General features: G+C 54.0%; 9 protein-coding genes across 9 annotated transcripts; 3 read left to right on the forward strand and 6 right to left on the reverse strand.

The window, feature by feature from the left end:
* VTJ04DRAFT_8433 (uncharacterized protein) lies at positions 1–688 on the forward strand (the record flags this gene model as incomplete). The annotated part of the gene is made up of 4 exons (XM_069366870.1): positions 1–43; positions 176–191; positions 293–443; positions 539–688. The coding sequence occupies 4 exons, from the start codon at positions 1–3 to the stop codon at positions 686–688; spliced, it is 360 nt and encodes a 119-aa protein (XP_069215255.1).
* A 77-nt stretch (positions 689–765) lies between these two features.
* Positions 766–1050, reverse strand: VTJ04DRAFT_8434 (uncharacterized protein; the record flags this gene model as incomplete). Its single annotated transcript, XM_069366871.1, has 2 exons — positions 766–845; positions 903–1050. The coding sequence occupies 2 exons, from the start codon at positions 1048–1050 to the stop codon at positions 766–768; spliced, it is 228 nt and encodes a 75-aa protein (XP_069215256.1).
* A 110-nt stretch (positions 1051–1160) lies between these two features.
* On the reverse strand, positions 1161–1837 carry VTJ04DRAFT_8435 (uncharacterized protein; the record flags this gene model as incomplete). The annotated part of the gene is made up of 2 exons (XM_069366872.1): positions 1161–1568; positions 1637–1837. 2 exons carry the CDS (start codon positions 1835–1837, stop codon positions 1161–1163), a joined length of 609 nt encoding a protein of 202 aa, XP_069215257.1.
* Positions 1838–2380: 543 nt separating this feature from the next.
* Positions 2381–4657, reverse strand: VTJ04DRAFT_8436 (uncharacterized protein; the record flags this gene model as incomplete). Its single annotated transcript, XM_069366873.1, has 3 exons — positions 2381–3267; positions 3330–4559; positions 4642–4657. The coding sequence occupies 3 exons, from the start codon at positions 4655–4657 to the stop codon at positions 2381–2383; spliced, it is 2133 nt and encodes a 710-aa protein (XP_069215258.1).
* Positions 4658–5280: 623 nt separating this feature from the next.
* VTJ04DRAFT_8437 (uncharacterized protein) lies at positions 5281–6767 on the forward strand (the record flags this gene model as incomplete). The annotated part of the gene is made up of 3 exons (XM_069366874.1): positions 5281–5290; positions 5853–6186; positions 6239–6767. The coding sequence occupies 3 exons, from the start codon at positions 5281–5283 to the stop codon at positions 6765–6767; spliced, it is 873 nt and encodes a 290-aa protein (XP_069215259.1).
* A 557-nt stretch (positions 6768–7324) lies between these two features.
* VTJ04DRAFT_8438 (uncharacterized protein) lies at positions 7325–8347 on the forward strand (the record flags this gene model as incomplete). Its single annotated transcript, XM_069366875.1, has 1 exon — positions 7325–8347. One exon carries the CDS (start codon positions 7325–7327, stop codon positions 8345–8347), a length of 1023 nt encoding a protein of 340 aa, XP_069215260.1.
* A 914-nt stretch (positions 8348–9261) lies between these two features.
* On the reverse strand, positions 9262–9537 carry VTJ04DRAFT_8439 (uncharacterized protein; the record flags this gene model as incomplete). Its single annotated transcript, XM_069366876.1, has 1 exon — positions 9262–9537. One exon carries the CDS (start codon positions 9535–9537, stop codon positions 9262–9264), a length of 276 nt encoding a protein of 91 aa, XP_069215261.1.
* A 497-nt stretch (positions 9538–10034) lies between these two features.
* On the reverse strand, positions 10035–11619 carry VTJ04DRAFT_8440 (uncharacterized protein; the record flags this gene model as incomplete). Its single annotated transcript, XM_069366878.1, has 3 exons — positions 10035–11027; positions 11088–11287; positions 11376–11619. 3 exons carry the CDS (start codon positions 11617–11619, stop codon positions 10035–10037), a joined length of 1437 nt encoding a protein of 478 aa, XP_069215262.1.
* Positions 11620–13049: 1430 nt separating this feature from the next.
* On the reverse strand, positions 13050–14426 carry VTJ04DRAFT_8441 (uncharacterized protein; the record flags this gene model as incomplete). The annotated part of the gene is made up of 2 exons (XM_069366879.1): positions 13050–13558; positions 13643–14426. 2 exons carry the CDS (start codon positions 14424–14426, stop codon positions 13050–13052), a joined length of 1293 nt encoding a protein of 430 aa, XP_069215263.1.
* Positions 14427–15506: the final 1080 nt, after the last annotated feature.

A 15506-nucleotide genomic window follows, 5' to 3' on the forward strand; every position in this document is an offset into this window, starting at 1 on the left:
ATGCAGCCAACACGATGCTTGCTCAAGCGATCGGTCTGGAAAGGTTCGTCCCTGTCTACCTCAAGTATCTGCATCCCTTCGATGCATTGCCGCTTTCGCCCAAGCCTCCGACCCTCCTCTCATGAATCCTTTTGAACATTATTACGACCATTGACGCTGACTGGATTTGACCAAGGCCCTCACATTGTTCCGTAAGGACCCTCCTTGGACTCGTGACTCTCCTCCCACCTCATCCGGGAACTGTTTATTCGCTCATCACCCAACTAACCTTCGACTTCCTGAACTTCGCCAGTCTTCCCATTGTGCGACCTGAACCTGGAAAGAAGGTCGCGCCCATCCGGACACAAGCAAGGTCGGCGACGATCTTGCCCAATTTTGTTGGACTCAAGTTCCAGATACATAATGGGAAGGTCTATCACGAGGTGACCATCACGGAGGAAATGGTTGGCCACAAACTTGGGGAATTTTCTCCGTACGCGATGCCGTTCCGTTTTCTCAGCAAACCTGGACAACGACTGACAAAACTGGGATTTATCAGGACAAGGAAGCCATTCATTTGGAACAAACCGTAGATGATTTGAACGACCGTGGTACACGATCTCTTGAGTTCGGCATCGGGCTGTTGCTAGGAGGCGGAGGAGAGTCCACCAGAAGACGCTGGCCAACTGTTGCGGCTGCCCTCGATTGAGATTCTCGCTTCCAACCCTCAGAAGACCGGTGCTTTGTAAGCCGGCAGCGCCTTGCTACTCAGACTTCGAGTAACCTCTAGGTTAACAGCAAGGATAACTTCCCAACGTTCAGTACGGGATGTACGAATGAAAGACGTCGAAGAAGAGCGCAGATATCTACTAGGGAACACTGAGATGGGGCACAAAAACCCGGTCTCCCGCGGACTCAAATACTTTGTGGCACTTCCCGAAGAACTAGTTCGATTGATCTCTGTCTCTCCACCGAATTAATGCCAAACCCATCACCGCCCGCAACGCCGAATATGGGAGCAAAGGCGAAAGCACGTTCCAAGATCCCTTGACACCCGGAAGAGTGACCCATAAGAAAGACTGACAGACAACATGTGAACCCAACTCCGTAAACGCCAATCACTCACTGCTCCTGTTGTGGCTCCTCAAAGCGTAACAAGAAGCCAATCCCCAAGGTTCGCCTCAGCGATAGAATTCGCTCCGCTTGACGTTGACGCCGTACTCGCCCACGGCCATGCCCAAGTCTTCCATGGTGAGCACGGTGCGGTTCTGGCTGCCACCCTGACCACCTCCGCCATAGCCAGGGCGCTGAATTCCTAAAGGACCTCCCCGGCCTTGATCCTTGCCTCCGGGTTGGTTTGCGGGCTGACCGGGGATGGGGAAACCTGCGGCGGCACCAAGGTTGCCCATCGGATTGTTCGCATTGGTATTGCTGGCGCGGATGCGACTGTACTGGTATGCGTCGGCGGCAATGTCGGCAATGAACTTTTGAGTCGCCAGCGCGAGGAGCCGAGCGAGGCGCTGATCCGTCTGGGGGGGCGGAGGCAGACCAGCGCGTGTCATGTAGTAGTTTGTGACGGCATCGGGAATCTGCTCGCGATTAACCAAGGTCAGCATGTGTGCCGGCTTGAAGCATGATGTAGGCGGAATCCACGTACGATCGGAGCATATTCGTCCATCTTGTTCAGGAATTCCCTAAGCGACGCATCTTTTCGCGTCGGCATCCTGGGCTCTGGGATTGAGGGTTCTGGCATGATCGCAGGTGCTTCGGTGGTTTCATTTGTCGGTAGCACGCCGTTCGGGGCCTTTGCCGAAGCAGTCGCCTGCTCGGAAGTCTCGCCTGGAATATTCGACGCCATTGCTGATCGAGGTCTTGTACGGCAGGGTTTTGGTGATGGTGGTTGGAATGTTGGCGCTGGCTGTCTGGCTGGCAGGGTCGAGGCAAGTTCAGATTCCGCGACGCCTGATCACGTGACTCTGTTCAGGACGTGTGGCACTCAACCGACGATGAGTCAGGTACGGACACTGTAGAATACCAAGCAGGGATGAAAAGCAAATAGTGGCCGCTCAAGAGAGTTGAACTCTGGATCGACAGAGGAAGAAATTGGGTTCTGTTGGACGGAAAGAGGACCGCGATGTCCAAGGTGATGGAAAGTTGTGCAAACCAACACGCGCTGTAACGGGGCTCGCCACTTTCATCAAACCCGTAACCTGAGGTGGGCCACAGCAGTTCAGCGATGGAAGAAGCTGTCGATCTCGGCACAAGAACATTTCACACGGGCAGAAAGAAAACAGCTGGGGAAAAATAAAGTCTCTGTGGCGTAGTTGGACTGCAAAGCTATCTTGGTAAAATCTCGTGATTCCGAAGCCACAAGGCGCTGCAAAGTTCCCACAACCCTTTTTCACCGGCGCCTACTGCGTGTGGCCGGCATCGATTCAAATGCATCATCATCCGATATCTCATCATCACTGATCTCAATGGCTTTCTGCGATGGCTTGGGCTTCTGTGAGAAGTTGAGCGTGGTCTGCCGGGTCTTGGGTGCAGTGCTTGAGCGTGTTGCTCGGGTCGATGGCACCCTGGTAGGGGGTTCAGGATCCATTTCGTCATCCTCCATAATGACATCTTCATCCTCACTTCCATGGAACGGGTCAGCCTTTTTGCGGCCACGCGTCGCGGTTTTCTTTGGCGGGGCAGCCTTTTTTGCTGCGGGCGCTGCCTTCCTCGTGACGGCCGTGCTCCTGGCGGCTCGTGATGTTGTTGCCGCGCGTTTGGAGGCGGTTTGAGCGACTGGCTCGTCAATTGACAACATCTCTTCATCAACACTGCGGCTACCACTTGGCCCGGGCACTGGGGACGCTGGGACTTCTTCGATTGCTTGTGGCTGTGCAATCCAGTGACCGTCCAAGTCGGAATCCCAGCCTTCGGGCTTTTCCTTGATCCGCCGCTTCCGCTGGGCATGCTTCTGCTGGCCGGAAACGAAGCTCTTCTCCATTACTTTCCGGAAATCTTCAATGTGCGCATCAAGACCCTCGTTGATCTTCTCATCGTCCAGTTGTAGCAGACCCTTGACCTGGGTGGAGAGCGAGTCCATAACAAACAGCTCCACTGCGTGCTTGTCGTCTTTGCTAACGAACTGTTGGACAGCATCCCCGAAAGGCGCTTGGGGTAAGATTTTAAGCGACTGTTGGGCAAAGAACTCCTGCACGAGGGTGTCGACTTTTAAGGCATCGGACAACTCGAGAGCCTCTGCGACGCCGGCCGGGAGCTCTGTAGGTCCCTTGGTTTTCCCTGCGTGGTGGTCAGTACGCGCGTTTTGGCTCGGCTTCACACACATCGGAGAGGGAACTTACTCGCCGGCGCCGACTTCTTCCGGTAGAAGAAAACTACGTCGTTCTGGTTTGCCACTTTACCGGCGAACCGGTTCGAGAAGCGTTGGGGGTTTTCAACCTCATATTTCGTACCCTCTGGGGCGGTGTATTCCACCTTCAACCGGATCAACGGCAGGGGCGGATCCTCGCTCTCGTTCACGTCAGTCCCACCATGGAGAGCACGCCACTTTTCGTTGGCCTCTTGGATCATCTCCTCCACAATCACCATGAGCCTCTTTGTGATGTCCTGGCGGTTGTCCTGCTTCTTCTCCAACCCCCTGAATCGCTTGTCGTTGGCCAACGTGATTTCTCTTGTAACAAACGGCCGAACTGTTTTCAGAGGGATTTTCTCTACCTCAAAGGTCTTCCCAGTGATACTGAGGATGGCAACATGTTTCGTGACGGCTTCCCCAGGTACGAGAGACGTTGCCACGGACGAGCCTGGCTGCATGACGTGGAATCCTGTTTCTGGGTTTCGCTGGGGGTCAATTAAACACTCATGTTCGTGACCCCAGATGACGAGATCCAGAAAGTCTGGGAGCATATTCTCGGGCAGATAACTGGTAGCCGTGTGCGCATAATGATTCTGGTGGAGCGCCAACAAGTTGAAAAAGTCGGCCTTCTGCTGGCTTGGCCGATAGAATCGGACCTTGTTGTCCCTAAAAGTCCGATGGATTCGTTCGTCTCGGACATTGCTTATTCCATACAGCGCAAGCTTGGTCTTGCCCTTCTGCAACAAAATGGGCTTCACGTGGATGTTATCGGCCTCGGGGACACGGCCGAAGTAGTTGACGAGGCCCGCCACCTGAAGTAAATCGAGTGAGCAGTAGTGGCCGTCGCCGCTCGGGTCATCGTGATTTCCGTGGATGGAAAAGACGGGTATGGAGATGTTGATGTCGGGATCCTCGTAGTTCACGTGGGCAAAGGCTCCCTCGAACACCTCCGCGGGGTCGCTCAGAAACTCAAGCTCGCAAGGCTTCATTCCGAGGCAATTTTGTCGGAGTGATCGCATGACCTGGTACATGGCCTTGCGCGATGGCCTGTTGTCGTGGAACAAGTCGCCAGCCAGCAAGACCATGTCGACGTCTCGGGTTCGGGCAAGCTGCATGACTTCATCAAATGTTCGCCAACTGTCATCCTTGCGGATGGGGTCGCGCTCCTCGAACCCAACATGATTGTCCGTCGACACCAGAATGCGGATGGTATCCGGGTCTGTACACAAACAAGCGTCAAATTAGCAAGATTCCCAAGACAAGACGAGATTCCAAGCGAGGGGAGAGAAGGGGAGTCATACCGGAGTCCTGCGGCATGTTGTCAGAGACCGTTGTGACAGGGGAAACACCTCAATGCTGATTTCACGGTGATTCCAAGGTCCGGGTTGAAAGGTGGTTGAGGAATATGGACCAACACCCGGTTGATGGGCCGCCTTCACGCGTATCGTATCTCTGTCAACGCGACTGAGGCACGAGATCACATGAAGCAAGAAGGGTGGGCTGTCTGGCCCGAAGAAGCTAACTTCTTCTAGAAGGCGGTGTGCAAAACCTCAGGACTGCACGGCGAATAATACCGATACCGTACCGATACGCAGCACCCGATACATCGACTTCCCACGCATCCCAGCACCACGATCCATTCTGCGTGTTGTTGGAAGAAACTATATGCATCTTGTGTCCAACCATTCAACCGGATCTCCCTGGGGTAGGTATCTGACCTGCTAGCTTCCCACTTACAGAATAAGTTTTTGCTGATATCCGGGCTCAGGGAGGTAAAGTGCCTTGGTCTCTGGCAACGACCTGCTTTGCCAAAGCGGCATCCTGGGAAACTGAGGCGTCGAACACTTTCGCCAGCGAGGTGTTGCAACCCGATCCGACTAAATGGTCCTCATCCATTGGACATCAGTTGCTGACATCAGAGACGGCGACTCTGCTCCCTGATGCCTAGGTGTAAGTCTTCGACACTGAATTTAACCCCCAACGGGTTCACCAGTTTTGGCCCCGAGGTCTGGCGTTATGTTTTCCACCTGCTTCACAAGTGGAGCACTTTACAGGCGGCCAAGCAGCAGATTCGAGTTGCAGTCCATATGCCCTTTCCTTCCCAGTTCCTCACCTGCCTTGATATTCCTTCTAAAGCACTCAACTGGTTGACAGTTTCATCGTGCCACGGGCTCCCTGTTTACTTTTCCCTTGTTTTCGGCATCTCATTTTTGTTTTCTGTTTCACCTCCTCGCCTTCTCTGGCCTTTCTCATCTTCCGTGTGCCATATTGTTATTTCTCCACTGCCACTCTCGTGTGTATCCCGCAATGAGTGTTGTGAGAACACTTCCACGCCGGCCCTTGGGGGTGTTGGATCTGGGAAAAGACATGAATGTTCCTCGTGCCCCTCGAAAGCGGGATCCTATTGCCTTTAAGAAAGAGAACGCGGACGCCATCATGGAGGGCCTTCGACTCGGTACCTACGATCTAGACGAGATCATCGCCTTGACTAACTTCCGTCTTCGGTTTCCAGCGACTGGGCCAAACGACTCTTTCACTCAGGGCGAGGGGCTACGTCGCCTTGACCATCCTTCTTACTCGACGGCTGACGAGAGTGACGAGGAACTGATGGAGGCCGTTGACGACGACGAATTACTCGCCGACCCTATGACGGAGGATGTGGGCGATGTTGAAGAGGGTGAGGATGACTACCTTGGATCAGAGGACGAGGATGAGGAGCAGCTGTTCAATCCGGCGGCCATGGGCCTGAAAGAGATCAACAATCTTGCCCATTTCAGCGTCAGCAGCTACAGGCCTGGGAACGGGGTCGCCGAGCTGTTGAGCGACGACCTTGACAAATACTGGCAGTAAGTCATGCTTCACTGTTTCTGACACGGCCATGCTTACAATCCACGATAGATCCGATGGCCAACAGCCTCATGTCCTCACGATTCACTTCTTGCGTCGCGTGGAAATTCGAGCGATCCGCTTCTATGTCGACTACAACCAGGACGAGTCTTACACGCCAACCCATGTGGTGTTCTACGCTGGAACTGGCCACCACGATCTCATCCAGTTTGCCGAGATTCCCCTTGCCAACCCAGTTGGCTGGCAGGATGTGCCGATTGCGGGTAGCGGGGGAGGTGCAGACGGCAACTCGCTCTGTTGCTGGATTGTTCAGATGCATGTTAAGGAGAATCACCAGAACGGCAAAGACACACACATCCGCGGCATCAAAATCTACGCCCTCGACGACCAGTCTCTGGCAGGCATTGCGCGTGAGTACGACCGGAGCTCGAGGGCGGAAACCGACACAGAACATGCGCACTCCCTGGCCTCCAGAAGACCGCAGACGGATTCTCTCCAGGATTTGCTGGAAGCCTTCCAGCGGCATCCTATTTCTGGCCCCAATAATGGGGATGGTTTCCGTGAGCCGGTGATCCGCTGAGGAAATGTTCAACTCACTGTGATGGTGGAAAACAGCCCGGCTGGACAGAAGGGCTGGGCTTTGCAAACTCAGCGTTCAGATAATAAATGTTGGCCCTCGGATGGAATTTGGTATGATACCCCGGGCACTTTCTGGTCTTGCATGGCGTTGGTCTTGGGTCAGCCATTCTCTTCATTTGATGGGGTATGGAGCTGGCGACCGAGGTTGGGGAGGTACTGGAAGTTGACAATCTACCTACCAAGTACAGTAAATTCCATGCCAGTCGCACCATGACCTGACTCACTACGTACCTATCGTACCCTCCATGACGGGCTCGCCATGGTGCTGGGTGGGGCTTGCCCGAAGCCAGTCCCGATGACCAAATATTGATGACATAATCTCCCTCAACTTCAGGAAACTACCTGAGGTAACCCCACGTGTCAGATCAGGTCTGGGTCATGACAAAACCTACTCTTCATCTCACGACTACCTGGACAGGTAGCTTTTGTGATCGTGCGGCATTCCTAATCTCATCGAGGGCTTGGTGCGAGGCTTGACCGTCATACCTGTTGCCAACCATGCCTCGTCAGCTCCCCACGCCTGCTCGTGGCGTGGTAGACTTCTTCTCACGCGCACTTTCATCCTTCCAGCAGTCCAACTCCAAGTTCCAGGTCATATGCACCGCAGTCCCGTCACGGCATTGTCTGGGCAGCCACCATGTCGAACCGGCCCTTTTCCCTCCCACCAAAGCCCCTCGAACCATTGTTGTTCTCGACTCATCCTTCAACCCCCCGACGCGGGCGCACCTTTCCATGGCTACAAGTGCCCTCCTCGACCTATCACGCAAGCATGACCAAGACCTGAGTGCTATGCGGTTGTTACTCCTCTTGTCTGTCAACAACGCTGACAAAGGCGTCAAGCCCGCAGCATTCGACAAGAGGTTGGCAATGATGTGGGCGTTCGCAGGAGATGTTTTATCAAGTGTCGGGATCCAAGGCAACTCGAGCACCAGTGAGGCCTCAACTACACACGAAGCAAGGGAGGGCAAGGAAGGGCTCAGCGTTGACATTGGGCTCACAACGGTGCCCTATTTTCACGAAAAGAGTGCCGCCTTAGATGCTGATAGGTATTACCGTGGAGGAGATGACTCGAAGGGCGCCGAACATCCGGATCAGGTCTTCCTTGTCGGGTATGACACGCTTATCCGAATCTTCAACCCAAAGTACTACAATCCGCCAAGCTCCGCGGCCTCGGTGACCAGAACAGGACCAGAGTCAACCCCAATGAGGGATGCACTGGATCCATTCTTCCGACGGGCATGGTTACGTGTGACGCCGCGGCTAGGAGATGAATGGGGCGGATCCCATGAACAATCTCAATACTTACAGAATTTGCTGCATGGTGATGGCCTGGAAAAGGTTGGTGGGGTCAAGGACTGGGGGAAGCGGATTGAGTTGGTTGAAGGCCGCAGTGTTGGCGGACACATTATCAGCAGCACTCATGCGCGAGCCGCAGCCAAGAGCCGTGATCTTGACAAGCTTGACGCGATGGTCACCCCGGGAGTGAGATGGTGGATTGAACAAGAAGACCTGTATCAATGAGCGAGTAATGGCACTGCGATGGGCCTGGCACTTTGCTCCGAGACAGAATTCTGCCGTCAGGACCACTCGCGGCGAGGAGGCCGACAGCTTGGACAAATGCCCAAGCCCGTAATGTAGCCAGATTCGTCTAATCACGAACGGCCGGATTGATATCTGATCTCAGTGAAGTGTTTGCCTTTGGACACCAGCGCCATCTCCAACCACCCGGCCATTCCTTCATCGCCCGCACGACTCTCAAGGCTTTCGGACATTCCAACGGCCGTGTTGTGTCTCCATGCCCGGCTGTGACTGGGTCGCCTTGCCGCGGACTCGAGCTGTCCAGCATGCTTCCCTGAAGATCATTCAGGGTACTTCCCGTTTGTTTTCCTTCTTTCTGTCCTTTCCCATGGCGTATAATGGTCTTGTTCCCGAAGGCTCTTCTCACCGGCCCAGCCACACGCATGTCGAGCGCCAGACCGGTCCGGCCTCCTCCAATGCGATTGGCGTTGATGATGTGGCCTTGATGTTGTCCTGCCGAAACTGGAGGAGCCGAGAGGAAAATGGCAAACTGAGAAGCATGCTCATTATGACATTCTTAAATTGGTTCAAACCAAGGGAAAAGGGTCGAACAAGAGTCTGCTTGTGCCCGGATCACCAAACAAGAATTTTGTTGAAAAGTCGAAATCTGAAGCACAAAGCATCGGACCGTGAGAAATTTTGGCGGTGAAATGCGGCAGAAAGATTTGCACCTTGTTTGTGTGGAACCCAGCGCGACGCGAGAGGAAAAGTGGGGTCATAAAGTGGGTCCGTGCACTTGACTGCAAGGGTGCACGGACCATCTGCACTTGTCTATATAAACGCCGGTTTCCTCCCGCATTTTGGTCTCTCCTTTTCTTCTTTTCTTCCTCAAGCGACAATACTTCAGAGAATCATTTCTATAGGTATTGTCTCCTTCTGTACTCCCTAAAGGAGCCACAGATCCCACCCGGGTTGATGAACGATATCCTCGGCGCCCAACAGTGAGGTCCTTTTTTTACTCTCGCTCTGCCTGAAAAGGTGGCGGTCGCTGGCCTTGAGCCGTGGCTGTATAGAGAGTGGCGATGATCTGGACCCCGACTTTCCTGAGGTCTTGCCTTCGGGCGCTCAGGCGGGGTGGGTGTCGATGGAAGTCTGACCGGCCTCCATCTTTTTTTCGTTGCGATCTCGGGCATGCTCGAGACGTGAAGAAGAAAAGTTTTGTGATTCTGACATTTTGTGCGATACTGCGTGGCTTTTGAGATCGCAGTGTTTTTGGTTGAGCCGCGTTCGAGTCAACGATAAAATTTTCTAACCCAGCCCTCTTTAAGTATTCCTGTTCCTTGGCAACTCCACATCAACCCGACCTGTCTTCGTCCACATGCTGACTCAGTTTGGTTCTGTGCTACATTGGAGCTTGATGTCAACGCTGGTCAGATGCAGGTCAGTGCATCGGCAGGTCATGCTCTCAGAGAAACCCCGAAGAACGATCACGATTTGATTAATAATGGGACAATAATTATTGCTTCGTACACCACTTTCCGACGCCATCACGACGTTCAGAAACCTCTTAACCCCTGTACATCCAACTCTGGATCACATCCTTTCATCTATCTTGGGGTTACCCATCATGTCCGCGATGTCTGTGATGGGAACTGACTTGTTCATGCTTTTGCTGAGCGATTATCACCGACTACACTTTGGAGCCCTTCATTTCCAGTCGGTCGTCTGAGTCATTGCTCTTGTTGCTGAGGACGTACTCTTCCTTGTCGATATGCCGGAAGGCTAAGTAGAAGACGACTGTCAAGATGCCACCGGCGACAGCGGGACCACCAAAATCCCATGTGAGGTAAGGATCCGTGATGACGGACGAGCAAGCAAGGCCAATGGCGTAAGCAATGGCCGTGTTGAGGAGGTTGAGTGCTGACGCCAGACCTCTCATATTTGTAGGGGCACGGGAGTAGGCGATTCCGTATGCTGGAACATTGACAAACAGCTCAGAGATTCCACCGATGGCGAATGGCAACGCCATCCACCAGATACTGATGGGGGCAACCCCCGTACCAACCATGCAGTCGCTCGAGCCATACTTCCCGCACGGGGACTGCTGGTACGCGAAGTGGTTCAGCAGAGTATAGCCAACTCCGCCGAGAGTCGATAGGGTGAGACCAGTCGTGATGCGTGCAATCGGCCCGTAATGGATGTTCAGCTTTCTTAACAAAGGGTACAGGCCATGGTTCAAAACCGATGCGAAGGTGATGATGCTGAGCGCGTTGAAGTTCGAGATTACATCATTGGGCACACCATTCGTTTCGAGCATGGTTGAGAGGAAGCTGGCCGCTGCGCCGATACAGTTGTCGTTGAGATACTGGATTGGGAAGAAGCAAAAGATACCTGTTGCTTGGAAAGTCCTGCGAACGTCCTCGACAAAGTCGTCGTCCCATCGTGTCTTGAACGTATCCTGAAGGCCCGCGGCAGCGATGTGGGAGGATTTGGCGAGGTTCCAGAAACCTGGCCTCCCGATCCTCTTGATTCCGCCACGACGGAGGCATATGCCGAGGATCCTGAAGACGTTGGGCAAGTCGCTGCCTCCAGGCGGGTGGAGGATAAGGCGTTTGTGTAGGAACCAGAGTAGCAGAGGTGGCGGGAGGTACAGAATGAGGGGAATAACGAACGCCAACCACCACTTCAAAGTGTTGGTTTCTTCTGCTGCAACCGGGTTTTGTGTTGTGTTTCTGGGACTTACTCCGACGTACTTCGCGTATGCCGTCGCAACTCCCATGAAGCCACCAATGTTGATCATGAGATAGAACCAAAGCATCACCCGTTCCGTCGTCGCCTCGGGGTCTTGGATAACCCTTTCCCCCGTCACAAGAGTAACCACTCTGGGCACAGTCGTTGTCACCTGGTCAAGCAAGAGAGGAGAAACATTCGGCTTGAACATGGCTGCGAAGAAAGGGCTAATATTAGTAGAGTCATAGACACAGATACCGCCACGCAGGCTCGGATCACAAAGAGAGCAGAGTGTACTTACCAGCACCAATGGCCAAGATATACACAGAGATAAAAAAGGGGACCTTGGCTGTTCCGTTCTCGAGGAGGTCCTTCGATCCCGCCGAGATCATCAAAACGTGAGCAGCACCAAAGACGGCAACGCCCCAGCAAATAAGCCTGAAGCGGCCAGTTTTTGCATCAGCCATCCAGCCAAAAAGAAGGGGAAGAGAGTAGGCGAGCATGCTGAATGACTGCGTTACCGCGTTGGCGGCAACCGTGCCCATGCCCAGTGCACCGGCGGTCTATTGAGAACCCTTTGGCGGGGCACCCCAACCGTTACCTCCGTCAGGGAGCGGTCGATTGACGAGTTGCTGATCAAAGGTTGTACGCCATAGTAGGAGGCACGTTCACAAAACTCGACGATACAAATGAGGTAGGCGATCAGGGGGATGGTGCCCGGGACGCGGCGCAGGACTTTCAGTTATTCGGTGGTCGGTTTTCCTTCGTAGTCTCCTTCCACCGCGGCCAATTCGATATCCGGTACAACATGTAGGCTCCCTGAGGCCCGGGGGCTTGGTTGCTTTTTGACGTCACCAGTCATCATGGGCAGGGATGATATCGAGTCCTCGCTCGACACGCTAGCTTTCTCTGCTGTCAACCAACAAGGGGAGGTGTCGGGTCAACATCGGTTCAGTTCAGGGACATCCAATCCTAGGAACACACATCCATGATGAATGTGGACAGGTGGTGTCTTCTCAGACGTGCAGACTCAAGCCGAGGAGAGCAGGTTGGTCGAATGGGTACCGTTGGTGGATATGGATGGCGCACAGCCCCCGAAGGTTGGCAATGTGGTTTATGGATATTATGAATGATAGGAGTATCTGACCTCACTGTTCCTATCCAATGGTGGAAGTGGATGTTGGTCATCGTGGACAGCGGGGGAAGGAGCCACAGATGGGATGAAATGACCTCTGATGTTGTGATCGATGTGATGACCCATACTAAGCCGGCGCTGATGGAAGGCACCCGATGGATGGAACTAGTTGGCTGACATCAAGCCTACGTCCTGGTCATCTCTACTTCCAGATGACGGGAATCTTGTTCAGGTATGAATGCATCCAGCACTAAAAGCATGAGCTTTTTGGGCTCCTTCTCCAAATAGAAGACAAGGGAAGTTTCGCTGGCAAAGAGACGTCACTGGCGGTTTCGGACTTCACTCACCCAAGCACCTGAATGAACGACGAGTGAGATATTATCTCAATACACGAAGGGTGTGTAGGCATGAATCGACATATCCCCGAAACGGCCTTTTTTTAGTTTTTATTAATTTTTTTATGAAGGCGAGTCCCGGGCTCAAAACCAATAGTCTAGGACGTAATTAATGCTGCTAATTATGACCCTTTTCGCTCACCTCCTCGGCCATGCTCGGCCATTCATTACTCGAGACAGGAAGAAAGACTCAGATTGCCCTAACATCTAGAGCACATCCCGGTTAACCGTCCGACGTAGAGACTGCCTTATTTCAGGAAGACGTGGGTGTAAATCGAGAATCATATATCATTGTGGACACCTTCACCCTCCTCGACGTCATCTTAAACCGTCACCTATCCATGTACAGGCACAACACGATTCCATCGGCAGTTGTGGGTAGGTTTCGGCCACTCCGGGCACTCTTCTCCAATGCTCTGGTCATATATCGGTCGAGATACCTCCTTTACTGCTCCAGGGGCTTGCGGGCCCATCCAATTTTAGGCGGATTGGAGCCATCGAAGACAACGAACGCTGCTTTGAGCGCCACATCGCCCCAGATGTTGACCCCCAGCCAGTCACTGCTCTGAAGCCCACCAAAGCATACCGGCGAACCCTCCGTGATTGCCGCATAGTTAATGTACGACGAAGGGATGGTGATGTTGGCCCCCCCGACGCCGAACGTGAAGGATGGAAGCTTGGAGCTGCACGGGAACACATACCCGCCGTAGTACCAGCTGTCGACGGCACCCTCGACCTGCCGGTAGTAGGCCGCGACAACCGACCCCGGCAAGTACGTCAGCGAGGTGCCCGTGTCGGCGATACCTACGATCGAGGCCGGGATGAAATTGTCGTCCCCAACTGCGTAGCCCGACGACGTGAAGGTCCAGTACCCCGGGTTGCTCTCAACCGGAAGGTACGTGATCTCGCCCGTGTACTTAGCCTTGTCGATGAATCCAAAGTCATAGGTGCCCTCTGTCCCGGAATGTTCATGTCAGCACCCCGTCACTCTTGTGGACACGAAGGAGGAGGCTGGCACCGTCAACAGTTCTGACTCACCTTTCTTCCACTTCAGATCAGCCGTGAACACAGGGCTGTCCAGGTTCGGCTTGACATTGTCAAAGAAGGTCAACTGGCCATTGGGACTGACAGTGTTCAAGGAGCTGAAGCCGAGCCCGACCAGGCCATGGATCTCAGACTCCCGCGTGAAGCTGGTTGACACCTGCTCAGCGCACTGGACAGCCTGGTTGGGCACTGTCACGCCACCCACGGTGAAGTTGTCTGTGTAGACGTTTCCCAAAGACCCCGACCCGTCACCGTATCGGATACTCCACGTGTGCCCATGGAGCAGCTTGGATGTGCTGGACTTCTCGGGTGAGTAGATCCTTTGGCCTCGGACCTGCGAGGCCAGAGTGTGGCTGGAGAATACCCACAGGTCCGAGGACCCCGTGTCAAGGTCGAGGTACAGTGTTTGCGGCGGTGTACCGATGGTGACTGGAGTCACATAGGCGATGTCGTATCGGGGGTTGATGGGAATTGCTGCTGCACTGCCCGAGTCCCGCTTCGCTGCCGCGGCAGCAGCCAGAGCATCCGTGTTGGCCACCGCCTGGAGCAGGTAGTCTGGCGCAGGGACGCCGTACTTGAGATACGTCTTGTAGATGGCCCGGGCGCCATTGAAGCGGTAGCCGGGACGCCGCACTTGCTTGAGGGTCGCCCGCCCGCTACCGGAGCTCTCGCTGTAACCATTATCGAGACCTGTGGTGCCAATCTTGGTGGGCAACACCGAGGCAAGACCAACCGCCGCAAGGGCGGCTGTGAGTGTGAGACTTGTAAGTGCCACCATGGTGTTGACCGATCTGATCGGGATGGGTTTGGGGGACTAGGCCAGAGTCAGAGCAGAAGACAGAAACTGGGGATTCAATGACAAATCGAAAGGAGCCCACGACATTTTATCCTACTTCTTCTCAACCGCTTCCTACGACGCTCGAGAGGAGATGCCAAACCAATGCTGGCTAATTATTATCTGCCTCCTTTCCGAGTCCCGTCCGCCGGAGCAATATCAACCATATGGCGATAGTTCATCCTAAGAGCACGAGCCTCGAGGCTATGTATGCATATTATCTCGGTCTCACCCTCGGACTGGATCGAGAAGCCCGGGAGGATGAAATTTTGTACTTTTCCCATCAATGGGGTCCAGTTGGGGCAACACCTCTCCAATCCTTCGATCCATCATCATCCTTGGCACCGCCAGCACGATGTCGTTCGGCGGTTACACGGGTCGGAAGCCGTTCTCGCAACAACGGCTCTCTAGGGCTCGCGATGGTGAGATGGCCCAGATATGGGTACCCGACGGGTGGATATCCCCGTCCCTTTATTCCACTTGCCCGTTTGAGAAGTGGTGCTCGCTGCCGTGCGCCATCTAGAGTGTTACTGTTATAGATGAAGTTCTGAGATAGACTGCCGCCGTGTTGAGAAAGAGGAAGCTCCTTTGTGACCACCCGTTGGACACTAAGACGTCGCTGCGGCTTATTGCATATCCCGCGTCCTAGTCTCGGCAGTTTATCCAGATGCCCACATTCAGTCCACGGAGCGACCTATCAGGACCGGGAATTTCCAGACCCAAGCGGCGCATCCTGACTGCCGGAGGGTAGTACTACATCAGGTGTGCAGCGAAGGATGCTGTAGCCTTGATGATGGGGGCTGGGCAGTGGATCAACCTCCATGGTTGGTATTCGATGCTCCTATATGCGGCATTTCCAACCAAGTCTGTTTTTGTGGATATGATCGACCCTACATGGAAAAGCTCGTGTGATGGTGAAGAATCTTGTGCCGAAAGGGGGGATCTTGACAGATAGCAGTCCTCCGAACACCGCGGTCGGGACATCAATCCCGTTGTTGACATGTCTCCGGCGGGGAGGAGGAC

Source organism: Mycothermus thermophilus (genome assembly GCF_041956435.1).
Source record: "Mycothermus thermophilus strain CBS 625.91 unplaced genomic scaffold VTJ04scaffold_6, whole genome shotgun sequence".
Taxonomy (NCBI): domain Eukaryota; kingdom Fungi; phylum Ascomycota; class Sordariomycetes; order Sordariales; family Chaetomiaceae; genus Mycothermus; species Mycothermus thermophilus.